Source organism: Prionailurus viverrinus, chromosome F1, assembly GCF_022837055.1.
Source record: "Prionailurus viverrinus isolate Anna chromosome F1, UM_Priviv_1.0, whole genome shotgun sequence".
NCBI lineage: Eukaryota > Metazoa > Chordata > Mammalia > Carnivora > Felidae > Prionailurus > Prionailurus viverrinus.
Genome location: NC_062577.1, coordinates 37,589,612 through 37,615,843, shown reverse-complemented (window position 1 = coordinate 37,615,843; position 26,232 = coordinate 37,589,612). Strand labels below are relative to the sequence as shown.

General features: G+C 53.6%; 1 protein-coding gene across 2 annotated transcripts; it reads left to right on the top strand.

Annotated features, from left to right (window-relative positions):
- The first annotated feature begins 5,642 nt into the window (after positions 1 to 5,642).
- On the top strand, positions 5,643 to 25,524 carry TMEM9 (transmembrane protein 9). 2 transcript variants are annotated; one of them, XM_047841119.1, is made up of 6 exons: positions 5,643 to 5,687; positions 6,185 to 6,286; positions 7,636 to 7,727; positions 13,228 to 13,336; positions 15,640 to 15,771; positions 24,484 to 25,524. In XM_047841119.1, the coding sequence occupies exons 2-6, from the start codon at positions 6,221 to 6,223 to the stop codon at positions 24,634 to 24,636; spliced, it is 552 nt and encodes a 183-aa protein (XP_047697075.1). In that variant the 5' UTR covers positions 5,643 to 5,687; positions 6,185 to 6,220; the 3' UTR covers positions 24,637 to 25,524. The 2 variants fall into 2 exon arrangements, with proteins under 2 accessions (XP_047697075.1, XP_047697076.1); XM_047841120.1 differs by lacking the exon at positions 5,643 to 5,687 and adding an exon at positions 5,714 to 5,771.
- Positions 25,525 to 26,232: the final 708 nt, after the last annotated feature.

The following is a 26,232-nucleotide window of genomic DNA, read 5'->3' as shown; positions in this document are numbered from 1 at the left end:
GCTGCTCTTTCGAACAAATCCTTTGAGGGAGAAACTGAGGCCCCAGTGGGCTAGTTTCAAAATAAAACCCAGATCTTGTGATTTCTGAGCCCGGGGACTCACCCAGCCCCCATCCTGCCTCATGTACTTTTGTGAGCTGAGCTAACAGAATCCAAGATACTTGATGTGGTTAAGACAATTGAAACCCCAAAGTGAACTGTTGTTCTATACTTCTGCAGTGCCCTCAAGCCTGCACCAAAGAGGATGTGCAGCAAAAGAAGCTGAGCCAAGAAAGATAGGAGAGGAGCCACTCAGTGTAAGATCACACACGTAATTGTGCCCAATTAATAATTGCTGGTAGAATGACTGGCATAAAGTGGGTCCAGAACTTAAATTTAAATGTGTGTGTGTGTGTGTGTGTGTGTGTGTGTGTGTGGACTACATATGTATGTATATATGTGTGTGTATGTGTGTGTGTGTATGTATGTGTATGTATATGTCTACGTATATTAGATTGGGTGCAGTTTATGTCATGTAATACACTTTAGATAGAATAATGCTTTCATTCAGAGTTCTTCTCAGTTAAATATAATTGTTCTTTGACTAAGTGCTGTCTTAGCTGGTTTTGGGGAGCGCAGCGTGTGTGTGAAAAGGCAACTTTGGGGGCCCAGGCAAAAAAAAAGAGTACACATATTCAGGCGGATGTCAAGCCAGGGGAGTATGCTCTCAGCTCTGTGCCCCCTGATGCCTGAGAAATCCTGCTGTGGTCAGAGAGAGCAGACACCCTCAGGGCATCTGGCGATGGTGTTCACTCTGTCTCAAGGACGTCCCTGGGCCCCTGACCTGCCATCTATGGGTGGAGTGATGACTTCCTATTAGAGGTGGATCAAGGGCTTCTCTGTACTCCAAACTACTGCCCCCTTAGAGCCTGTTACAAGCTTCCGAATTCTAGCCCTTGAACTTCATTCTCTCTTTGGCTTGGATGACACTTTATTCTCTGTTTAGGTTGGATGATGCTTCAGTGTAGCTATTCCCTGGTGGGGCTAAAGCGTGGGTGCTGTTGTACAGATTAGGAAGTTAATCATCTTATAGGAGCTTGAGGGTCCAAGGCACTGGACAGATAGACAAGCTTTGCTGGGAGTAGAGGAAGAGCAGGGGCACATAGCTGATGCCGGGGAGAGTAGGCACCGTTTGGAGGTGATGACAGCAGTCCAGTCCCTCTCCAGGAGAACCAAGAGTGGGGACAAGGAGTGAGGACGAACCCAGACTTTCAGCTCTGGCACAGATGCCAAGATCTGGTCTTTTCAGGCCAACGGATATTAGGGTTGTCGGGGTAAAAGCAGGTCCCCGAGAGGGACCTGTGGTCTAAGTCCCAGAGCTCCAAATCTGGGAGTAGGGAGCAAGGTGCAGGATGAAGACCAGTAGTCCCACGAGGAAGCAGCAGGAAGCTCACGGCTTCCTTCAGCCTCCTCTGCTGGAGGCAGCACATTCCCGAAGTTGCCTGGTCCTAACCCTGCCCTTGAACCCTGAGCCAGGGGCCCGGGCTCATTTGCTGGCTCACATCGACTCTCTGCTGTCATGAAGTTCTGGCCTTGGCTTACCCTCTGCCCTCCCTTCCCATTCACCTGCCCTGGGTTTGGGCCAAACCGAATTGTTTGCTCTTGCCCTATGTGCATGTTCCCAGGGCCATCTCTTTGCTCTTCCTACACCCCCTCTATGTGGATGTCCTTCCCCATAATCACCCTGTTCCTGAATTCTGTTCCAAATTTTGCCCACCCTCCTGGCTATATTAGGTTTCTATTGCTGCTGTAATGAATTACCATGAATTTAGTGGCTTAAAACATCACAAATTTATTATCTTACAGTTCTGTAGGTCAGAAGTCTGACACAGGTGTCACCGAATTAAAATGAAGGTGTCAGCAGGGCTGTGTTCCTTCTGGGGACTCTAGGGGAGAATCTGATCCTCGCCCTTCTCAGCTTCGAGAGGTTATACCCTCATTCCTTGGCTCATGGCCCCTTCCATCTTCAATCTCTCTCACCCTGCTTCCATTGTCACATCTCTTTCTCTGATCGCAGCCAGGAAAGGTTTCCCTTTTTTAAGGACTCACCTGATTAGATTTGGCTTGTCTCGATAATCCAGGCTACTCTCCCCATCCCAATGACCTTCATTTAACTACAGCTGCAAAATCCCTCTTGCCATGGAAGGTCACATAATCACAGATTCCAGGGATTATGATGTGGGGGGCTACTCTTCTGCCTATCACACTGGCCCAGCTCAAGTAGCCCCCCACTACCTTCAAAGCCTCCTCTCTACCATTCTGGGCTCCTCTGGCCTTTGGTCTTGGTTTCTCACCGGCCTCTGTAGGTCTTCCCCACCATAGCTCTTACCACCCAAAATTGTGATTACTTGTTGATCTGTCATTTTCCTGCAATAAACTTCAAGGTCCACGAGAGCAGGGACAGGGTAGGTTTTGTTTATTGATATATCCCCAGCAACTAGCATGCTGCCTGGCACATAGTGCTCAAAAATATTTTCAGGGAGAAAACTCTTCTATGACATATCACTTGATTTTTAAAAAAAAATTTTATGTTAATTTTTGAGAGAGACAGAGACAGAGAGAGACATACACACACATAGAGACAGAGCATGAGTGGGGGAGGGGAAGAGAGAGAGGGAGACACAGAATCTGAAACAGGCTCCAGGCTATGAGCTGTCAGCACAGAGCCCGACGTGGGGCTCGAACTCACCAACCACGAGATCATGACCTGAGCCAAGTCAGACGCTTAACTAACTGAGCCACCCAGACGCCCCAGATCACTTTCTACTTTAAGTTACTTCCCGGCCATATGATTACTCCCGTACAAGACTACACACTTCTTGAAAGCAGGGTTCCCATGTGGCTTGTCTGTGGTACCTGCTGGGATGTCTTGACAGTGCTTAGTCAATGTTTGTGGGATTGAATTGAATAAATAAGTTCAGACTCATCTCAATGGCCTGGCACTTAAACTCAGGGCACATGGAGGATGTGTGGGAATGAGGGGCCCTGGGTCAGCTAGGGTGACCAGGGAAGAGTTCCTGGAAGAGAAGTGCTTGGGGTAGAGGTTTGAAAGAGACGCAGGATAAGGATTGGCAGGGCTGAGGGGCTGAGAACATCCTATGGAAGGACTGGTGTGAACAAAGTCAAATATAGGAGATAACTGGTGGGTTGTAACCAGAGATGAGATATGGTGGGTAAGGGCAGAAATGGTGGCCAGGGCTTGGATGCCAGGTGGAACTGTCTGAACTTGATGTGACAGGATCCTACCAGGGATTACTGAGCAATGAGCGATGTACTGAAAGCAGGGTTGGAGGACAGAGGAAGGGAGTGTATTTCAGGAAGCAGAGTGCTGGCTGCAGGGTTTGCAGACAGGGGGATGATAGCCCCTCCACAGAGACACCTAGATAGACTAGATGGAGACAGGAGATAGCAGAGACAAGGATAATTTTTTTTTTTAACGTTTATTTATTTTTGGGACAGGGGCGCCTGGGTGTCGCAGTCGGTTAAGTGTCCGACTTCAGCCAGGTCACTATCTCGCGGTCCGGGAGTTCGAGCCCCGCGTCGGGCTCTGTGCTGACAGCTCGGAGCCTGGAGCCTGTTTCAGATTCTGTGTCTCCCTCTCTCTCTGCCCCTCCCCCGTTCATGCTCTGTCTCTCTCTGTCCCAAAAATAAATAAACGTTGAAAAAAAATTTTTTTAATTTATTTTTGGGACAGAGAGAGACAGAGCATGAACGGGGGAGGGTCAGAGAGAGGGAGACACAGAATCTGAAACAGGCTCCAGGCTCTGAGCTGTCAGCACAGAGCCCGACGCGGGGCTCGAACTCACGGACCGCGAGATCATGACCAGAGCCGAAGTCGGCCCCTTAACTGACTGAGCCACCCAGGCGCCCTGAGACAAGGATAATTTGACACCACAGTCTGGGGCCTGAGAAAAGCAGCAGGATGGAGGCCTGGCTTCCATCAGATGAACAAGATGGTGAATTCAGCATTGGGCACCTTTAGTGTTGGGTGTCAGAGGGGCATGCCTTGGAGGTGACTGGGACTCAGCCCAATTGCTTTTGTCCCTGTGAAGTTCCCCACCTCCATATATAAGAGATGAATTGGGAGAAGAGGGTATTTTTCCCGTGTCTGAACTGTCCCTTCTGCCCCCATGTGGCAGGCATGCTTTCTCTGCCTCAGCTTACTCACCCAAGCAGCCATTCTGACCCCCAGAATGAGCTAACATCTCCATTTATAGATCCCTCCCCTGCTTTGTGCTAGCCTGCCCCTGGTGCTTTGCACATAAGGATCCATTATACTCTCACAATAACCCTGAAAAGTAGGTAATATTAGCCCCATTTTATGGATGTGGAAACCAAAGCTCTCCTAAAGGGTAAGCCAACCACCCAAACCCTCACATCTAGGACAGGAGGAACCAGGATTCCTTCCCTAGTCCCTGAACTATGATTTTGTGTCACACCATTGCGCCTCCTGCCTGCTGTCCAATGAGGTTTAATTGAATACTACCCAGTTCAGTTTAGCAAACCTTTCCTGAGCACCCACCAAGGGTAGGATAGTCTACAAGGTGGTGAGGATTTAAAAAGGCATAAGACATGAGTCCGGTAAAGAAACATAAACCCAACTACCTCCACACAAGGCCTCTAGTGTGCCTGTGAGGGGCTTAATTGTGCCCACACCCAGCCCATATGCTGATTCCAGCCACCAACATCAAGAGCGGGCCACATCAAGCCACTCCCTGAAATCCCCAAAATTTCAAAGCTGAAAGGGACCTTAGTATCCAACCAAATAAGTTTGCAGATAAAGACACTGAGGCTCGGAGAGAGGAGGTGGTTTTTCCCAGGGTAACATAGCTGCTTAGTGGCAAAGCCAGGGCCAGAGCCTCGGTGTCCTCACTCTGGGTCTGGTACCCCAGGCTCAGATGGCTTCTCTTTCCTTCACAGCTGGCAAGAAGTTCACTTCTGCCCCCCAGCAGCCCAGACTTCCCTCTCTCTTCCCCAACCCTCCACTCCCCACTCCCCATGCTGGCCTTGCACATCTTGCCCCAGTCTGCCAGGTCCAGAACCGGTACTCGGGGCAGTGAGACCAGGTAACCGGTGGCCAGGCACACGCCTCACAGGCCCAGTCCTCCACTTCATTGCCACCCCTGGTTTCCTCCTCCTCAGGGAGGAGGGTGGAGGGAAGAGTAGAGCTGGGGTCTGGCAAAGTCTTATGCAGCAAAGACATGGATCCCTAAATAACATTTCCAGATTGTGAGCGAGGACAACGCCCTTTATTGGATTGTTAAGGTTATTGTTGTTACTAGCTTATTGTGTATAAAATGCTTTCCCTTCAAAACAACAAGGTGAAACAAGCTTAGTCCCTCTCCGATCCAACGCCTTTTATAATACAAGGAGGGGCCAAGCACTACAGTGGTAGTGTTACAGGCCCCACAAAGGCAAGACCCTTCCACGTTTCGGCCTGGAAGACTGACTGACGCTCCCTTTTCTTGTTCGGTGGGGTTTGAGAAATGCCTTCCTCTCCCTTGCGCCGGAGCCTCTAAGCCCAGGCGAAGGTGGGTCTTGTTACCTTGGCGATAGCGAGGTTGGGCTGAGAGACTGCTCCGGCAGCCAATAGCGGCCGGGAGGGGGCGGGACCGGCTGGGTCTTCTGCAGCAGCGGCGGGGCTCGCAGGTTAGCGGACGGCGCGTTGGGGGAGGGGACAGGGGTCGTGGGGGCACCTGGGGATTCGGAGACCGCCCAAGACCCCTAGATTAGGTGGGCACTGGCCTTTGCGGTCGGATCAGGTTTTCCAGCCTCTGCACCCAAAGTTTTCGTCTGGCCTTGAGCGGGGAGGAGCTGCCGGGCGGGCGGAGGCAGAGATGGCGGAGGGCGGTGGAACGGAATGCGAGGGTCAGAGCACGGAGCGTGGCCTGCTCCTCGGGACTCGAGGCCCCCTGCGGCCGTGTCCCCGAGAGGCCTCTCTTCTGGGCGCTCCGGGTGGGCAGTCGAGAGCCGGAGACTTGGGGGAGAGGGAAGGCAGCATTTGGCTACAGGGTTTTAGGAGGCCCTGGAATGCTGAGCCCAGCCCCCAACCCCATTCCCACGTCCCGGCTAGACGGCCAAGGGGCCGAGAGTGCTGACGGTGGTGTGGTCACCTTTCCTTGCCCGACTTCATATCTCTTATGCAGGTGTCCGGTCTGGTTGGCACCCCCAGCCTGCCAAGCATGAAGCTCCTATGTTTGGTGGCCGTGGTCGGGTGCTTGCTGGTGCCCCCAGCTCAAGCCAACAAGGTGAGGGAGGTGAGACAGCAGCACCTCTTGCACGACCACCCCCTCCCTGCGGACAGGGCTTCCCCACGGGTAGCTGCTGTTCAGCCCTGCCCCTCTCGCTCGTTTATGGGCCATACTTTTGGGACTCGCAGGCGCAGAACTGCAGGCGTCGGGAAGGGTGGAGTGAGAGGAGTGGGGTGGTGCACAGAACATAGGTTCTGGACCAGATGGAAACCGAGGTAGGATTCCAGCAAGGGAGTTTGTGTTTGAAGGAATTATCTAAGTTCCCCATACCTTCCTTTGCTCTTGGGTTAAAATAACTATGGTTATAATATCCACTACTCTGCTGAAGGAGAATCAAGTAATACAGTGAGTAGAAATGCTCTTTAAGTGTGAAGTCCTACATAGTTGGGAGTTTCTGTTGCCAAGGGTGACCAGCCTAACCCACCCTAAGCACTGGGACTCTGGAGAAATTGCCATTTTTTTTTTAGGGGCATATTACCCGGAGCTGGGCAGCTCTGTGGTATTTGAAAATTTGAAGATCCCCAAGGCTTTTTTTTTTTTTAAATTTTTTTTTTTTTAATGTTTATTTACTTTTGAGACAGAGAGAGACAGAGCATGAAGCGGGGAGGGTCAGAGAGAGAGGGAGACACAGAATCTGAGACAGGCTCCAGGCTCCGAGCTGTCAGCACAGAGCCCGACGCGGGGCTCGAACTCATGGACTGCGAGATCATGACCTGAGCCGAAGTCGGATGCTTAACCGACTGAGCCACCCAGGCGCCCCAAAAGATCCCCAAGACTTTAAGTAAGGTGGAGTCGGAGGTTTTTTGCTTGCAGTCTCCCTGGGGAATTCCTGATTGGAATGAAAATATTTGTGGTGTTGTTTCTTACCCATTTCAGAGAGGAAGAACTTTCTGAGGGGTTGCTTGGGTATTCCCACAGAAATGACCCTCTTTCTCTTGTTTACTTCTGCCCTCATCCTAACCTGGGAAGTTGGAGATGGGATGATGGAGGGGTGGGGAGAAAGGATCTCACCATCAAGATTGCTGAACAGAGGTGCACACAGCGGATGTGGGATCCAGAGTAGAGGACTGTCACTTTGCTTGCCACACACATCCCTACTCCAAAGCACCCTACTAGGGAATGACAGCCCTAGGCAGCTCTCTGGGGGTCTCATTTGCCACCTGGACAGTTGACGTCTTGAGGATCCTGTGATACTAGCATCCTTCCTGCAGAAGCCGTTCCTTGCTGAACTTGGGGATGGGAAAGGTCAAGAGCATTCATATATAGAACAGGGAAATGAAAGCTGAAAGTCTTTGCTAGAACCTGAACCCATGGGCCCTGTCTACCTGATACCCTTTTTCTTCCAGAGCTCTGAAGATATCCGTTGCAAATGCATCTGTCCACCATATAGAAACATCAGTGGGCACATTTACAACCAGAATGTGTCACAGAAGGACTGGTAAGGCACTGTACAGGCTGGCTCATGGCTGCTTCAACTAGTTGAAGTTACAAGTGTTTCCTGGGATTCTTGGACCCCTGGAGGATAAGCTTGCTCTCTCATTCCTATGGACAGTGTACAAAGCACTGTTTTGTCCATGGTCACACAGCCAATTGGGAACAGGGCCTAGGTGCCTTGAATTCTAGCTGAGGGGTTCCTGGTCAGAGAAGTGGATGTTGTTATTTTGCTTTGGTTTGGATGTTTATTCATATATGCAAAATGGTGGCAGAGAAATTGGGAGAGGTTGTTAGTATGCCCGCATACTGTGGGATCTTTTGTGTACTTTTGCAAAGCTCTGTTACGTGTGTTATTCTGTACCAGTGTCATTAACACCTTGTGAGGTAGGCGAGATAGGTAGTGTTCCCTTTTTATAACTGCAGAGTCTAAAATCCAAAGGGGAATTTTAAATTATACTCCTGGAGTCCTGAATTCATTTCTAGATGCTTCACGTTAAAAAAGAAATGAAGAAGCACAAATTCAGAGAGAGGAGACCAGCTTGATTAAAGGAAGTTTCAACACATTGTCCTAGAAGGAGTGATTTAAGGGAGGCTCAACGAGGGGAGGGTTTGGGGACATCTGGTGACTGACAAAGACCAGGAGCAGGGCTGGCATGCTATGGGAGGTGGGGCGCCTGGGAATGGAATCCGTTATGTTCCATGTGGTTTTTTGGTGTAGAATTGGAGCCAATAGAAACAACTTTAAGGACAGCTTCAGGGAAACAGATTTAAGTGTGAGCTGAGGAAACATTTCTAATCCAGACTGTTTTAGGAGCTGGGAAGCCCCATCCTTGGAGGGATCTGAGCACAGATGGGGTGATGCTTTGCTAAGGGCACTGTTAGAAGGGATTCACTTCATGGGGAGGGGATGTCCAGGTCAGTGCGCCTGCTTGGTTGTACGGCAATATCATCAGGTGGGCTTTGAGAAAATACAGATTGCCAGCACCTTCTGCCCCCCAAGATTGTGGATTTTGTTGTTTTTTTTCTCCCCAGCTTTATTGAGATACGTTAGACGTAGAACTTTGTGTAAGTTTAAGGTGTATATCCTGATGGTTTGATATACATATTATGAAATGATTGCCACAATAAGGTAAATTAACACCTCCGTCTCCTCACATAATTACCTTTTGTGTCTGTGGTCAGGACATTTAAGATCTACTCTCTCCACAGTTCCAAGTGTATAATACAGTATCGTTAACGATAGTCACCGTGCCCTACATTAGATCTCCTCCCCCCTAAGATTTCGATTCCGTAAGTATTGGGAACAGGAAGGCAGGGGTAACATTTTCTTAAAGTTCCGTAGGTGATCGTGAGGCAGTTTGTTCGGAGAAGCATTTGGGAATTTTGAATTTACCCAGTTCTGAGATAGTCTGAGTGATTTTCCGAGAGGCTGTCTAGTTAGATGCACAGGCTGGGGATCTGGCTTGCCTTGCCCTCACTCTAGGTCTGCCATTTGCTCATTCTGTGACAAGTTACTTCCTCTCCAATGTCCTTCAGTTTCCTCATCTGTAAGATGGGCGGCAGTACTTTGAGTATTAAATGTGTGTGTGTGTGTGTGTGTGTGTGTGTGTGTGTGTGTGGGCGTGTGTGTGTGGTATATGTGCTTGTACGTACCTGTGTAAGTAAAGCACTTAGACAATGCCTGGCACATAGTAAGTGCTGTGTAAATGTTAGCTAATATTAATATATATTATCATGCGTTATTAGAGGCCACATAGATAATCGTCAGACTTATACCAAGCCCCAGAAAACTTGAGCTCCTCCCACAACATAGGTAGACTGTTTCCCTCTGGTTTTGCCTGTCCTGATGGAGTCACAAAGCCCTGAGACATGAAGTCCTGGGAGGAGCCCCTGTGACCTCCTTGTATGTTGGGGTTATAGCTCAAATAACATCAGGAAATGATCTGATAGACTGTCAGAGCCCCACAGCAGGTAATAAGACTACATCCCACAGGCAACAGCAGATTTTATTAGCAATGTCTCCGTCCTGGGGTTATACTATGGTCTGAAAACCCAAGTGTGGATGCCCACAGAGAAACGAGTCTTGTCTGGACCTCTCAGGCTATAGTTTATCTTCTCCTTAGAAATCAGAATTAAGGGACTGCCTAATGAACAATCTGAATGGAGAACTTCGAGACGGTTCCATTAGGGTGGTAGGTGGAAACCGAGGCTGGACAGATTCTAGGACCCAGCGACACTGGTGACACTCCCTTAGTAATGGGATGGGGCTTGACATGTGGCCTTAGGGTCTCCGTGCTAGGACCAGAGGAGTCCAGTTGTGTCTTCAAGTCTCTGCCACCTTGTCACTGTGCTGTCACATTGGTCCACAGCCGGGGCAATACTTGCACCCTCCTTTGTGGTGCAGAGTGAAGCCCGAACTGCCTGAGCCGCAGTCCTCACATTTAATGGCACTTATGTTCCTGCGGTGCCGGTATCCTGCCACCTAGTGCTGGTAGTTCGTAACCACATGCCTGTAGAAGGGCAGAAACCCTAACAATGTTGCCCTGTTGGTGGGCCTGCCGAGGAGATAATGTATTAGAGGCCATCCCAGAGTAGGAAGGAACCAAACAGGTTGGCTAGTTCAGTGTCTTTCAGACTTATACAAACTGAACCTTTCTATCGACAGAATCTGTTTTGGAAACAATGTACAAAACAAAATCAGAACCGGTGCCGAGAGGGACCCATCCCTCAGCCCCTCCCTCAGCCCACCTCCTTGCACAGTGGTTCTTGAGTGGTTCTAAGAAAGCACAGCTTGAAAGACACCGAAGGAGTTCAGCCTCCACTTATAAATGAGGAAACCGAGACCCAGAAAGGGTAAATAAATTACCTGCCATCACAGAACACATAGAAGAGCAGAGAATTAAACCCAGCTTATCTTTGTAGACCTCTCCCCTTAATGTCCTCTGGCCAGTCCTTGGAGTCTTTTGATAGCACTGATCCCCAAAAAGGTAAAGGAAAGCCTTAGAGAGCAGGATCATGTTTAGGGTTTCACTGACTCTCAGGAGGGCCAGAGCCAGCAGAAAGATTACAGCTTTTCGTTTACTGTTGCCCTAACCCTTCTAGAAACAGCCTGTTCCTGTAATAGCATTCTAATTTGAAGAACCTGGGTTGGCCCCTCCCAGCTCCCCCTGACACTCCACCTTGGCCTTGGGGGTAGTCCACATATCCTCTTGCAACACTGGCGTGACCTTCTAAACCACCACCCCGTGTGGCTCGGAAAGGAGGCATCTGGTCCTCAGGAGGCTTGTGGGGACTTCCTGGAAAAGAGAAGGTCCCAGCAGTGATGACCAAGTGTTGTGCGTGAACCTGGCCTTGTCCATCAGCCCCCAGAACTGGCAGTGTGCAGGGTCTGGAAATGATGCATTTAGTTACGGTAGAAGAGGACCCCTTCGTGCAGCTAGGAGTGATGTGGTGAAGTTGCTACCCAGTGGTGAAACTGGAATCGTCAGAGGTTTAGATGAAATCACATATGCTGCGGGCCAGATTTTTAAGGGGATCAGAGGATTTTAGAGGACATCTCATTTTTATGTCAACACTTGATCTTCATATCACACGTCTTTGATGCCCCTGCCAAAAACCCAGCCTGAGTCTAAAAGGACCCTGGATAGCTCAGAACAGGCCTGGTTGTTTTCAGAGAGCTATGCGTGACTCTTGCCGGCTTCCTGTTAGACCAGGAAGGGCCTTAAAGGTCATCTGGTACAACCCCTGCATCTCAGAGAGGAGAAAATAGGCCCAGGGCCCCAGACACTTAGTGGCGCAGCCAGGACAGCCCAGACCTGGCGATCCATGGCAGTGTGATGCCTGGTTCGCCTCCATGAACCTCTGAGGGTGTGTTTGACCTTTCCTGGTGGTAGTGATAAAGGCGCATCCTCCAGGTCATTGGCTTACTGTGGTCTGTGAACCATACTTGTTGAAAACCTGCCGATCTGAAGGGCTGGGGCTGATCAAGAGACCCAGATAGAGCTGAGCACAGGCCCCACTGAAGCTGAGCGTCAGATGTAAAGATGAGCCAAGGATCAGGGTTTGCGTCCTGACCTCATCGTGGTGGAGATGCCACTTTGCCTTCCTGAACCCGCCGCCTTTTCAAATGGGCCTGTGATCTTTGGCTCACCTTCTGCGGGAGCCCTGTTAGGGAAAGGTGGGCTATGTGGGCATACTGTTAGAACATGGGATTCATTTGGCAGTCACTTGTTCACTGAGCGCAGCTCTGCCAGGGTGCTGGAGATGGCCTCTGTCCTCAAGGAACTCAACATCTCCTGGGGGCGACTGTACAAATAAAGGTGAGATCACAGTACAGTGTGGTCAGTGCTGTGATAGAAATGAGCAGAGGGAGAGGTCAGGTCTTTGAGCTGGATCTTCAAGGATGTGTAGGATTCAGAGCATGGAAAGGGAAGGTGGCAAAGCCATGTATTCCTGGCAGAGGGCGGGAGATGTATCAAGGAAGGGAGCATGGCTCATTCAGAGAAGAGTCCAGAAGATCAGCATAGCTGGAGGAGGATGGGGAGCAGGTTGAGGGGAGGCGGGGGATGGAACTGGACAGGTAGGCGGCCCTGGAATCAGGTGGATCAGTAGGAAGCCGAGGGGCGACAGCTCAGTTCGTCCTCACCCTAGAGGCTGGGTGGAGACATTGCACCAGCTTTAGGCTTTAAGCTGGGGGTGACATGACCAGAGTTTCATTTTGGTAACACCACTCGGCTGCCAGGTGCAGGTAGTATTGGCACAGGGCCAACAAGAGCAGGAGAGCAGTGGGGAGGCTGGGTCATTTGCCCGAAGCAAAAATGATGAGAACTTCATCTGAGACACAGCAGCGGGAGACAATAGAGAAGGTGGGTCTTAGAAATGTTTAAGGGGGTAAAATCACTGGCTTTTGGTGGATTCATAGGTGAGAGGAAAAGGCAGTGTCAAGGTGATTGCCAGGTTTTGACTTGGTCAGTGGAGTGGACAGTAGGGGTGCTTTCTACCGTTTGTAACACAGACTCCGGGACTGGGGGGTTGGGGCAGAGGGGTGGAGGGGTGGACGTAGAGTTTGCGGACCCTGTGGGGTGCTCCTATGGTGAATCCAGTGGGCAGCTGCACGTAGGAGGGCCCCGGGGCGGTCCTGACTAAGAGATTCTAGTCTAAGATACCAGTCCAGGCCTCACCAGCTCAGAGTTGAAAATCTTTGGAATGGATAAGCCCCAGCAGGGGAACCATAGCAGGAGACACGAGGGCAGCTAAGGGTAGAAGTTTGGGGAATGTTAGCGTTTTTCGTGCCGGCCCTGTAGGCACACTTTGGAGAGCTGGTTCGGATGGCCAGTGGCCAGGTGCTGTGAGGCTCTGAGTTGGGGAAGGGGGCTGGCGCCAGCCTGACCCTTTATAAACTCCATACTCCCTGGGAACACCCTCACCTTTGCCCAGCCCCTCCCCTCCCAGGCTGCCCGCTTCCTGTGGCCCTGCTCCCACCGCCCTGTCTGTCTCCGTTGCAGCAACTGCCTGCACGTGGTGGAGCCCATGCCAGTGCCCGGCCACGACGTGGAGGCCTACTGTCTGCTGTGTGAGTGCAAGTATGAGGAACGCAGCACCACCACCATCAAGGTAGCCCGGCTCTCGGGGGCCCCCCTCCAATCCCCGGCTGCCCGGCACTCACTGGCTCTGGCTGTATTCTGAGCATCCCAAGTGGCTGTGGGACCGGCTTCTGGGTTGGCCTGGTCACAGATGCAGGGGCCCGCTCCCCACACCTTCTTGGAGCCAGCTTTCTCCTCTGACCTCTGTCCAGTGGCTCCCAATACACGGGGGCGCCGGGAACCTGGGAGAGGTGTTCAGTGTCACTCTTTTCTTTCCAGTCTTTCCCTTCCTCTCTCTCCCATTCCTTCAGGGAGCCTCCTTCGGGTGCCTTTTATGTTCTGGGCACCGTGTAGGATGCTGCTAATAGAGCAATAAGCCCGCCCTCCTGGAACATCCAGTCTACCGAACTCCTCAGAGTCCTGAAAAGCTCCCAAGAGCTGTGGACAAGGGCGAGGTGTCTGCATGGGGCAGCTGGGCAGGAGGGGCTTCAGCCCTGACCCTCGTTCTCCTAGGCTGTTGGGTGAATTCAGGAGAGAAGTGGTAGACACGACCACTCCCTTAGCGAGTGAGGACGGGGGCCTTGTTCTTTCCTCTGCCTGAGGCGGATGCAACAGGACCACGGCTCACGCTAGCAGGGTCTCGTCCACCCACAGCCCCCCCGGGACTCCTAGTCTGTGTTCCAACACCTGAGCCAGACCCCGTCTACTGATTTCTAACTTAAGCCCTTCCTGGCCAGGTTCTGTGGAGAACCTGGTTCTGTGGAGAGTCTAGAAATAGCCTCGAGAAAGGAATTTGGGAATTTAACGACACTGCCTCGTCCAGGTTTCTCCTTTTGAGGCTCAGGAGGGGAGGCGATGCTCACTGCTGTCCTCCCAGACCAGGGAGCTGGCAGCACCTTCCCTGCCCTGCAGTCCTCTGTGTTCTCGCCTTTCTCATGGAAAGCAGCTGCCTATCCCCCACTCCTTTTATCCTCCCACCTGAACCAGCCACTCCTGGAGCATCTTTCTCCTGCTCTGAATGTGCTCTGGGGCCCCACCCTCTGGGGACCAAGTGGCTGAGACTGAATTCTGAGCCAAGTGTCCCCTGTCCCTGTTTGGCAGAAAGGGACTTCCCGATATGGGGACCTCATCAGACACACTTCCTAATCCCTCAAATTTCCCTCCAGTCCTCCTCCCAAGGAGCCTCCCCCTCCCCCCAGCTTTAGCCTATTAGAGACTCAGTCTCCACTCCCCTTCCCCTTCCTGGGGTACAGGCAAGAGGTCTGATCATTTGCCCTGTTTAAAGAGGCATGAACGCTGATGCCCCAGTCAGGGAGGAAGTTGGTCCAGTTGAACTTGACCTTTGAGCTGAGCTTTGACTTGAAAGTCCCAAGGTTTCTTTCTTCCTTTTATCCCTCCTCACAGTCCATTTCGGGTCAAGGCCGGGTTCAGAGGCCAGTGATGGCCAGGCATTGTGGAAGTAGGAAAGCATTTGAGACAGTCAGTAAATCTGAGTTCAAGTTACATCTCTCCCACTTGCTAGCCTTGGCACCTAGGCTGAGCGGTTTAGCCTCACGGTTCTCAGGTGATGGCAGCCGCCCAGGGGGCATTTGGACACAAGCAAAGGTGCTTCTGTAGTCCCAGTAACTGAGGTGTATTAGTAATGCCATTACAGGGACTGAAGCTGCTAAGTGTCTTGGAGAATCCTGTCTTAAATGCCCAGAGTATCACACTGGAAACCTTGAATTGGCCTCACTGAATCTATCTTCTGTAAAACAGAAATTACAGAAATTACTCCCGGGGTAACCGCCGGGAGGGGGAGATGTAGCCTCCAGCCTCCAGTGCACACCTTGCTGGTCTGTCCCCCTCCACCTGTTGGCGTGCCCTCTCAGGACCGCAGCTTCGCACCTGTCCATCCCGTTGGCGGGGGGAGTGAGCCCTCGTGCCCAGGTGCTCGGCCTCTGCCTTCAGGCCTCTTCACCAGCCGGTTCTTCCTTGCTCTTAGTGTCCAATTGCTTTCCACCCTTTCTTAGAGATATCCCGGTAGCCCTGTTTCCCCGATCCCCACCCCTGGGAGCATCTTGGGGTGTCAGAATCCAGATGTCTTCCTTCATTATCTGTTGTTTTTATGTCCGCCATTCTTGGGGGGTCCCCTCAGTTTTAGGGCAGAGCTGGTACACATGTGGAATAGGGCACATTCCCTTCCCTCTTGCCCTCCAAGCCCCCAGTGTCCTCGCCCTTCCCCAGTGCGGAAGTTGAGGCAGCTGCGCCATCAGATATGCACAGCACGGGAATGGACACGATTTGCCCTCCTGGCCCAGGATGCTCACAGGACAAGCTGGCTCTTTCCCTCAGGTTACCATTGTCATCTACCTGTCAGTGGTGGGGGCCCTCTTGCTCTACATGGCCTTCCTGATGCTGGTGGATCCTCTCATTCGAAAGCCGGATGCATACACCGAGCAGCTGCACAATGAGGAGGAGAACGAGGTAACCGGGGTTCTGGGCGCCAGGGCCCTGCCAGTACCTCTGCCCACACGTGGGGTCCCGGGCCCCTGGCATGCGAGTCCCCGGGGCAGAACCAGAATAGTATTACAGAGGCCTCGTTGAGGATCCGTGTCCCCCACCCCCCCTACTCCAGTTCGCTCTTCTGTTCAGTGTCCCACACGTCACCCAGACTCTAGAGTTTTCCTCGGCAGGGGACTGCCCTTTGCACTTCCAGGTGAAGCGGGAGGTGGCCCTACACTTCTCCCGATGTCTGGCATCAGGCAGCCTCAGGGCATCGGCGGGGGGAGCCATATCTTCCTGTTACCCTGCCTTTCTAGGCCGAGGGGGAGTGGGCCAGCCAGGACCGGTCACACGTGAACACAACACGTGACACCGGTTGCTCAGACACTGGTGTCAAGCTGTTGGCAGACTTGGAGGTAGCAGGTTTGTCCTTTAGTCATTCTGTAGTCCTCTGCGGAGCACCTGCTCGATGCAAAACACAACCTGGGCGCCTCGAGAGGAAAGTAGGATTTTGAGAGCCAGTGAGGAGTAAAGTAGGTAGCGGTGCTGAGGTGGGAAATCCCTGTGTGTGCTTGAGGAATTTGGAGCGTCCCGAGGGTAAGGTAGGCAGGAGGAATAGTGGCAAATAGAGCTGGCCGGTAGGTTTAGGCCAGAGTATTGTTGGCCTCAAATATCAGGCTCAGGAGTTTCAACGTCATTAGATAAAGGAGTTGGGGGACCACTGGCACCAGGCAGCCTGCAGACCCCTCAGGTCAGGCCCGGCATAGCTAGCAGCCACTCTTGCCCTCCTGTATCTGTCCCCATGCTGAGGGGTTAGGGGCGCCCTGCAGAGGAAGCCCTGTGCAGGGCAGAGGACGGCTGCAGGGAAAAAAAAAAAAAAAAGTGAGAAGTGGTGCATGTGTAGGCGGCCTGGGCAGGGGTGTGATGAGCCAGCACGCCGCCCGAGGGAGGCTCCTCGCCCCCCACGCCCGGAGCTCCCCCTCTATGGGATCACACAGCCACCACAACAGCCTCAGGGTAGTGGCATCCAAAGGCAGGGCAGGTCTCACTGCCACTCTCTACCCTGAGGGACGCGCTCTGAGAAGTTGTGGGAAGCACAGACCGGTCCTTTAGCTCTGTCCTTGGTGGCTCCGGCTGCTGGAAGATACTGTTTATCCCCAGAGTGAGAGAAGGAGTGAGTGAACCAGCGCATGCACAAAGGGGCTTCTAGGGGTGAAGCATCTCAGCCATGTCCTGGGAGGGTAAGTTGAAGAAACCGGGAGATGTTTAGCTTAAAAAAAAAACCAAACAAGCCAAACTCAAGGAGGTACGTGACAGCGGCCTTCGGATAGCACGTCTTCAGAAGAGGGCTTTGCTTCGCCCAGGTAAAGCCAGGGGTACGAGGACCCACAGTTGGGAGTCACGAGAGGGAGATTTCACGAGATCTAAGAAGGAATCTTCTTGCAGATGACACCGCTGATAATGTGTCGGGTGGGCTGCCTTGTAAGCGAGTGCGTTTGGAGTCACGAGAAATCACCAGGCATCGGCTAAACTGCCACCAGGCAGTCAGAATTTAGAACATTTCAGGCACTGGATCGGAGGTGGGCAAGGGCGGGTCCCCCACCAAGAGGGTCCAGGGCTCAGGCCTCAGTGTGCAGCCATTGTGGGTCTGAGCCAGCACGAGCAGGAAGACGAGGCCAGGAAAGGAGGGAGGCCTGGCCATCCCATGGGCCCTGTTGCTTCTCTTGGGTGTGTGCCTGGACCATCCCCAGTGTGCCCCCAGCCTCCTGCCGACATGCGTTTGGCCAAAGGGGGAACAGAGAGGCTGAGCCTCGCCCCTTGGAGCTGGGGCCTGGGAGCTGGTGGCACTGGCGGCTGGGTGGTCTGTGTTCAAGAGGAAACCTTGTGTGCCTACCCGGTTATTAATGTGCAGTAATAGCAGCTCTGATGGGGAGGAGCGTTGCTAATAAACACTCGGTGATTAGGGGTAATGTGGTAATTGCAGTCCTGGCTGGGGGAGTAATTGAGAGATGCAGCCCCGTGATTACCCAGTCCGCACCGCGATTTCTCTGGAATGTGTGGCTCTCGGGCATGGCCTTGTTGTGTCTCCTGCCATCCTGGATGTGGTGCCAGAGGGGAGGGCAGCCTGCCATCCCTGGGTCTGGGCGCAGGCCCCTCTCCCCCAGGAGACCTGGGATGCTCCCCACTTGGAGTCTTAAGTCACAGCTGCCTCTGTTTGTATGAGGGGGCTTTAGGGAGAGTGGAGGGGTTAGATTTGGTCATTCAGTTCCTGAGAGCAGATCCTGAATCCACTGGAGCAGATCCTGAATCCAAGGGAAGACGTCCCCTGGGTGCAGATTTTGGCTGAGTAGGAAGGAGGATTGGCCTGCGAGGGGGTGCTGTCCAGCCATGTATCGTGGGTGCCTGCAAGGGCAGTGGGGTACCTTAGGCAGCCCTCAAGCGGAAGCCGGCGAGCCCAGACTCCACACCGTGGAGGGGATTTCTGCCTTGGTAGAGAGAGGTGGGATGACACCCTCACCTCCTACCCCAAGGTTCTAGAAGGTAATAAAAGGTGTTCAGTCTCTGATACCGTGACCCAGCCAGCTCTGCACAGATGTGGAGGGTGGGGCAGGGTGCAGCTCCTGGGTGCAGCTCCGGAGGGTGGTTAAAGGAACACCTTCAGGCAGCCGTGAGTGGGGTCTGTCCCCCCGTTGTAGCACTCTTAGCATGGATTGTCCCCTAGTCCCAGTACTCGGCCTGGCTCCCCATCCCCTCACCTTGTGATGCTGTATGGTGTCCCCAACTTAAGTGTTCCTAGGTCATCCCTCCTGGGGGTTCAGCAGCACCATTTTTCTCCCATGGACATGGCGTCTCTTCTTTCCTCTGGACTCAAGAATCCTGCAGGTGGCGCTGTGTAGATTTGTAGACCTCATGTCTGCCCTCAGGGGTTTATGTCTCAAGACCGAGCCCCAACCACAGGAATGAGCAGGGACCATGAAGGCAGTTGGTGAGATCAGGTTTTAGGAGATGGGTAGTCAGAAAGGTGGGTGCTCTGGGAAGCCCTTTATTAGACTGGGGGCTGGGCAGTTACCCTTTTTTTCCTGTTGGTCTGGGAAGGATGGCTTCCTGGCAGGGGGCTCTTCAGAGCCAGCTCAGAGGATGGATGGGACACTGATAGCTCAGCTGCTGTAGGGACACTGGGGTCAGTAGTGCCCAAAGGTTTCATCTCTCCAGAGACCCAGTGCCCCTAGTCTCAGATGTTGAGGGATACTGTGCTGACCCACCTCTCTCAGTGCACTTGGGGAAAGGGGGGTGGGGTGGGGTTGGGGGCAAGGAGAGCAGGCCCCAAGGCCACCTGGCTGAGCAGCAGCAGAGCCAGGGCTGAAGCTGTGTCTCTGGGTTCATTGATGGTCTGGAGAATGTTTCCCTTAAGGAAGCGAGAAGGACGGGGTCTCCCCTGGGGTAAAGGATTTAGCTTTCACCCTGTAAGGAAGAAAGTTGGAATAGGACCTCTCAGTTCTTTGAAAGTTCTCCTGGGCCCGTACAACTCAGTGACCTTGAGGAGGAAACTGTCCAGGCTCTGGTGCCCCCACCCCACCTCCCACCTTGAGTCTGGGACCCAGTCAGAGATGGGTCTAGGGATTGGATCACTTCCCAGGTTTGGGGGCCCTTGTCCCCATTCCCCCAACTCCTGTGGCCAGGAGCTCTCCTGCCCTGGGGCGAGAGGTCTGTAGGGGAGAAGGGAAGCCTCCCCCACAGCCGCAGCCCCAGCGCCTGAGGAGGGAGATGAAAGCCTGGCGTGTTCCCTTTGAAAGTGCTGGCAGGCCTCGGTGGGCCCTGATTGCTTAGCGCTGCCTCCCCTGGGATTCCGGCAGCATTAGGCTTAATCCCCAGGCTCAGACACCCTTTGAAAGGAGGAAGCAAGCATGTTTGCTGGGACAGAAACAGCAAACAGAGCTGTTTTAGATGTACAGGTTTGGCCCTCTTTGAAGAGAGAAATAAGGGTTTCCATGAGGCTCTGGTCTTGTCTCTGCTTCTTGTATCATGGGCCCCTGAGCTCTGCGGGGTCCTCAGAGATCTCACCCCACTGGGGCTGGGTGCAGCTCCAGGCCCCCCGTGTGAGAGGGGTGTGTGGGGAAGCAAAGAATGGTGGTGACGACGAGGGCAGCAGCTGGGGGCACGAAGGAACCGGGGTGGCGAGAAGGCTCAGGGCCACTGGGATGGCCTCTCTTTCTGTCCACAGATAGGCGGGCCACATGTGTGCTCAGGGCTCTCCCTCCAGGGAAGCTGACAGACTTGGAGATACACGCTGATGGGGACAGTCCTCCCACCTCCTCTGGGGACAGACAGAAAAGTATGTGATTCTAGAGCATCCGTTAGAGGACTCCCAGCACTGTCGTTGGGAGCAGGGCTTTGGAGCCATAGCTCGGGGTTAGAGTCGGACTCTGCCACTTAGTAGCCACGACACCGGAACTCTTAGTGTGGTTTCCTCAGTCTGGATTGGGTGCGATGTAATCAGGATCATGTGTGTTCCAGTTTGACAAATGTTTGTGCATCCTTAAGAATGAGGGGCCGCTGCCTAGACCGGTGTGGCTGCAGGGCTGGGGGACGCAGGGGAGGTGAGGCCGGGAGTATGCGCCTCAGCCAGCTCAGGGGCCTTGAATGCCGTACCCACGAGTGTTTCATCTGTGAGGAGTCGAGTCAGCAGGCAGGGTTTTTGGGTGGGGGAATGGCATCATGCCATGTCCTAGGAAGGTGACTGGGAGCATGTGGGAGTCAGGGAGAGCTTTGCAGCAGAGAAGCAGTGGGATTAGGTGACAGCAGGAAGGATTTGGGCTAAACTGGGAAAACAGAGGGAGGCTGTGTGGTCACTTTTCTGAAGGGCTTTGCACCAGGGCCATTCTTAGCTGTGTGACTGGGTAAGTGACAAGAGTGCCGGTCCTGCCCCCACTCCCAGGGCTGGGGACAACGGTGGAGGGGCCGCAGCTCCAGGTGGGGGTTCTTTTTTCCTCCATCTTCTCGTCATCAGAGAGGCTTCGGCCCAGCCCAGTGTTGACTCAGAACCAGTGCTCCTGTGTGGGCTGGAGGGGCTTCATCTAGGCCACTTTGATGGTGGTCGTCAGCTCTGGCCTGTGTGCACCAGTATCTGGGGCCTGCCAGGCCTGGATGGGAGGGTGGCTTGAAGTGCCTGATTCTGGGTGCCTTTACAGGTGCTTTGTTCTTCCTCCAGTGTAGCGGAAAGATAGCAGCTTGTTTCTTTGGGTTTCCACATTGGCTCCCTCTTAGGAGAAACCAGCCAAAGAAGGACCCAGCAGAGTGCTGGGATAAGAGAATCGCAGACATGGTTCAAACCCCAACTCAGCCACCAAAATGGCTGTGTGACCTTGGGTACCAAAATGATTCATCTCCCATAGCCTCAGTTTCTTCATCTGCAGATGGGAGTGATGTTTCCCATGTGCCAGTCTTGTAAGCCTGGGGAGAATCTACATAAAGTACTTAGCAGAACCCACGGCACTTAGTGATACTTGTCATCGTCGTGCTGGTCTGGTCCCACTGGGCATCTCCTGGTGTCCTATCAGTATCCAGTGCCTTCCTCCTCTCCTAGCTGCCCTCTGGCCTCCCTTAGTTCCTGGATACTCAGCCCCAGAGGAAAGGAGCTAGATCGGAGGAAAGGGGCTAGAAATGGTGCTGTTCTCCTCCTCCAGCTGCCATTCTGCCTGCAGAACGGGCAAGGGTAAGGCCCCGCTCTGGGCCGTCTCTAGAACAGATGTGGAGTCTTTAATACCTTTTAATCAGACTATTAGCAATGGAAACACGGAGGCTCTCAGCAGCAGCTTTCCCCCACTTAGGAGCTGTTTGTTAAGACTTTACATGAAGGGAAAACAAATGATACTGTGGTAATGCGGTGAATTTCAGCATGTTCCCTTAATGCTCTGCTCTTGGCTTCCTCTGGCTTCCTCTCCTCAAGACGTCCTCCCGAGATGCAGAGCAGTCAAGGAGAAGCAGGGCTGGAGCTGCCCCATCCCTCCAAGCCTGCCTGGGTATCCCAGCCCACACCTTGGAGCTCGCACCTGGGCACTCCTTGTGGGACCCAGAAGGGACATGATTAGAGGTGGGGGCCTGAGGGGGGAGGGGAGAGAAGCCCCTGTGGCCCCTGAAGCCAGAACAGCGAGGTCCTGGTGGGCCAACAGCTTCCTCAGTGGGGCTTCAGTGCCCACGTCACCTATACTGCCACATGGAGCCCTGTCCTTGACCCCCCGTAGCCCTCAGCTGGCACAGCTGAACGGGGAAGGAACAGCATTGAAAGGTGGTACAGGGCCATGGGGGTTTTTCAAAGGCAGCTCCCTCCGGCAGCAGGCTGCCAGCTTTCTCCTCCTCTCTCCCACCTAGTAGAGCTAGGGTCTGCCATGAGTAATTGGAGCGTTTGCTATCTGCCAGGCGCTGCTAAAGGCCTTACTTTCTTTGCCTCATCAAGAAGCCGCTCTTGCAGTCCTCACCTTATGGATGGGGAAATGGGTTCAGAGAATGAGCTGACTGGCCCAGGGTCATATTCCGATAGGTGTCAGAGCCAAGACTCACAGCCAAGTTGGTTTGATTCCGGAGTATTCTTAACCACTGAGCTGCGCAGTCCAGGAAGAAGGAAACTAAACATTTCCTGAGCTGCTACTCCGTGGTGGCCAGTACACTAAGAACTCTGGACATACTGTTTTCCTTAACCTTGCCATACCTGTCTCCTCATCCTAAACCGTGTTTTTCAAAGTATGGATCCCAACTGTTAGGCCACGAAATCAACGTACTGAGTCATGACCCGCATCTTAAAAAATGAAACGGAGCAGAGCAGAGAGTATCCGAATGCCTCATACTAAGTGTCTTGTAAAAGTTTTAAATGTAATTCCTGCTGACAGTACAGTCAGAAAAGTCTGAAAAGACTGGCTTCGTTAAATTGAAGCTTGGAGAGGTAGTCATTTGTCCAGGGGCACAGAGCTGCTAGGTGGCTGAGGCCACCCCTCTGTCCCAGCTCCCACTGGGAGGCCTGTGAGATGGGCCCTAGGGGTCTGAGGCGGGGAGAAGGTGGCCCCTCGGAGCCCCGGCCTAGAACCCAGGAGTCCTGACTCCAGGCTCAATGTGCCCCCCGCCTCATGCTGACAGCACCTGCGTCCTTGATGTCACCGTGATCCTCAACTAACCAGGCTGAGGAGGCCTTCCTCAGGACTGTGGACTGGGGCTCCCAGAGGGCAGTGTTCCTCATGAGACAGCGACTTGGAGCTCTGCGGCGACGGCGAATTACCTCCCAGCCTCACCCCTGGCCAGCCACCTCTCTGCAACTGCCAGCTCTCTGTGCCTCCCCTACCCTTGCCTAACCACCCCTCCCTTCTCCCCAGCCTGGCAGCTGTGGAGCGACAGAAGCTGTGCCAGCTCGGGGCATTAGAAGCAAAGTTGCATTTACTGGGCGGCTCTGGGCTTAGAGAGGTGTGCTAATCCCTTAAGAGATGTGTGGCAGCAGATGAGAGGCAGGGAGAGCGAGGGAGGAAATCCCCACAGGGGTGTGGGCCTGGCCCTCGGCTCTAATTCCCCCCAAAGATCAGGTTGGGGTCCTGCAGGAAATGCATGGGCTCCGGAGCTTCAGAGGCAGAGGTGGTAATTAGGGGAGCCACTGCCTTTGACAACAGAGCAGTTCCGAGAGCAGAGGGGAAGGGGATCAGTAGGGCACCCAGGGGAGCTGAGCCGTCCTGACCTGACCTGTCAAAGGGGAGTGGGCCAGAGCAGGCTCTGGAATGGGAGTGCTGGGGTCCAACTCCAAATCCCCATCCCTGCCAGACTCCCTGAGTGAGGGGCAACCCCTCTTTCCCAGGGGGAGTAAGCTGGGTGTCCGGCGCCTGGCAGAGCAGCTCCCGTGCAGATGCCTCGGTGGGCCCGTCCTCCCCACTGGAGCACACATGCTGCCATGTCAGGGCAGCGAGGCCCTAAGCCCTGGGCCTTCCCGCTGTCCCTGGGCCGTGGCTGGCAGGGCGGAGGAGTCCTGTAGCCTTGTACCCGCCACGGGGCACACCAATACATATCCACAAACAGCAGACAGCATCAGGGCCTCTGCTGACCAAATGAGGTGAACAGTCCAGGAAGAAGTATTCCTCTTGAAGGTTAGAAATAGGCCAGTGTGGGGGCGCTTGGTGGCTCCGTTGGTTGAGCAGCCAACTCATGATTTCTGCTCAGGTCATGCTCCCAGGATTGTGGGATCGAGCCCCTCATCGGGCTCCACGCTACACATGGAGCCTGCTTGAGATGCTGTCTCCCTCTACCCCTCTCCCTGCCCCCCCCTCTGAAAAATAAACAAGTAAATAAAATAAAGTAAAAGAAATAGGCCAGTGGGATGCAGCCGAGGACTCAAGCTATAGCTGTGTGGTGACTGGGGCCTCAGATCATTTTCCTCCTGGAGTGCCCCCTTTCCCAGGCCCTACCTTACACATTCTACAAACACCAAGCCTGCAGCTGGGCTGTGGTGCTGTGCTAGGCCCCATGGACCACCAGGCAAGGCCCTCAAGCCACCCCCAGCCATTGGGGAGGTCCAGCCTCCCGGTCTGCAGGGAGCTCAACCTTTAGAATTGCTCTAAGGGCATTTTTTTTCTGTGTCAGGCTTTCGAAACCACCCTCCCCCCCCCCCCCCAACCCCTGCCACCAGCTCACAGTGCCAAATCTCTCCCTTTTCTTCCACTACAGGATGCTCGCTCTGTGGCAGCCGCCACTGCCTCCCTTGGGGGCCCTCGAGCAAACACAGTCCTAGAGCGTGTGGAAGGCGCCCAGCAGCGGTGGAAGCTGCAGGTGCAGGAGCAGCGGAAGACCGTCTTCGATCGGCACAAGATGCTCAGCTAGATGGGCTGACGAGGTTGGGTCAAGGACCAGAGGCCACGGCCACCAGCTTCTGGGGCTGGATGGAGCCAGATGCCCCCTCCCCCCACTCGGTGCCACCCTTCCCAGGTTTTCTCTTTAGAAGCCCGTGGCCATTTTCCCTCTCCTCTCTCTTTTTAGGAAAGTCCTAGTCAGCTGATTGAATCTGGGAAGAGTGATGGGGTCCCTGATCTCTGGTTTGCCTGCTCACATCTTGGGCTTAAGGGGAGGGGGTGGTAGCCAGAGCAGAGCAGAGACACCTCAGGTGGCCTCAGGATTGGAACGGTCTGTACCTCCTTACTTCACCCTGGCCACCCTTCCAGCTCCAGATCTCGGAATGTTCTTACCCTTTGCAGGATGGAGCTGGGCCATCGAGGACTCAGTGTGTGGGAGGAAGGCAGTCAGCATGTTCTCCTTTCTGCTGTGGTTCTTATGGCCACCTTCCTCCCAGCTCCAATACCTCAGTCCCGCTCAGCCTGGTTCCAGCCCTCAGGATGGTTCTGATGGGGCAGCTGATGCCACTGAGCCGCACTGTGTCTTCAGGGCACACCTACCCGCTTGCCCCCGCCCCCACTCTCCCGCACTCTTTCCCCAAGGCACGGTGGTGCTGATGCACCTTGCTCACTCTGCCACCTGGGCCCTCGCCCCCACCTCAGGAGGCCGGGCTGTCCCCCCATCTCCCCATGTCTGCACTGAGCCAGTTGGTGGGACCACGTGACCATGGGCTGAGCAGCGGCTCTAAATGCTATAGCTCCTGTCCCTGGATTTCCACTCGTCTCTGAATTTCATTGTACCAGTGCATGGAGAGAAACGTTTGTCCTTCTGTTGTCTGTACATCAAGGAAGCCATCATTAAATTGTCTTCTTTCTCTCACTTCCTGGATTTCAAGAGATCTAGAGAGCTAAGAGTGTTTCACAAGTGATGTGATAAGCACTGTGTCCCAGAGAAGGGACAGAGAACATTGTCCTTTAATAGGTCCAGGGAGAGAAGCAGAGCCTGGAAAGTCCTGGTCGGTGTGGCAGGGTCCACGGGGTCCGGGCAGAGCCCCAGGGCTCGCCAGGAGTGCCGCTCACTTGATGGGTTGGAGACAGGCTCCTCACGAGCTCTATCCACTGGCCGTTGGGAATTACCTCGAAATTCTGTGTTTCCTCTTTGGGGGAGATTCCCCCTTCAACTCTGAACAGTCCTGATGTCAGTCAGTGTCTTACAGACCAGTAAAAAGTGCTCCCTTCGAAACTCGTGTGTTTTCCCTAGTGAAAACCCACGGCTCTTAGAGAGGTGTGGGGCAGCAAGGAAAACAGAGCTGCCTGGGGGAAACAAATCTGAGCACCATCCAGGGGCCATCCGGCAGAGCCTGGCCCGGTGCCCTCCGTCCCATCCCAGAACATGCAGTGCGGGGTGTGTCCTAGACCCAGACAGAAACGGTGCACCTAGAGGGAACAGCTGGATCTGATTAAAGTTTCTGTCCTTGGGTTGGGCCAGCAAACTTGTATTGAGGAGCTTTGTGTGGAGCCCCCTGCTGGGTCCTTGGTGAAGTGCGAGCTAAGAGAACAATGAGGCGCGGATTTCAGTTTGCAAAGA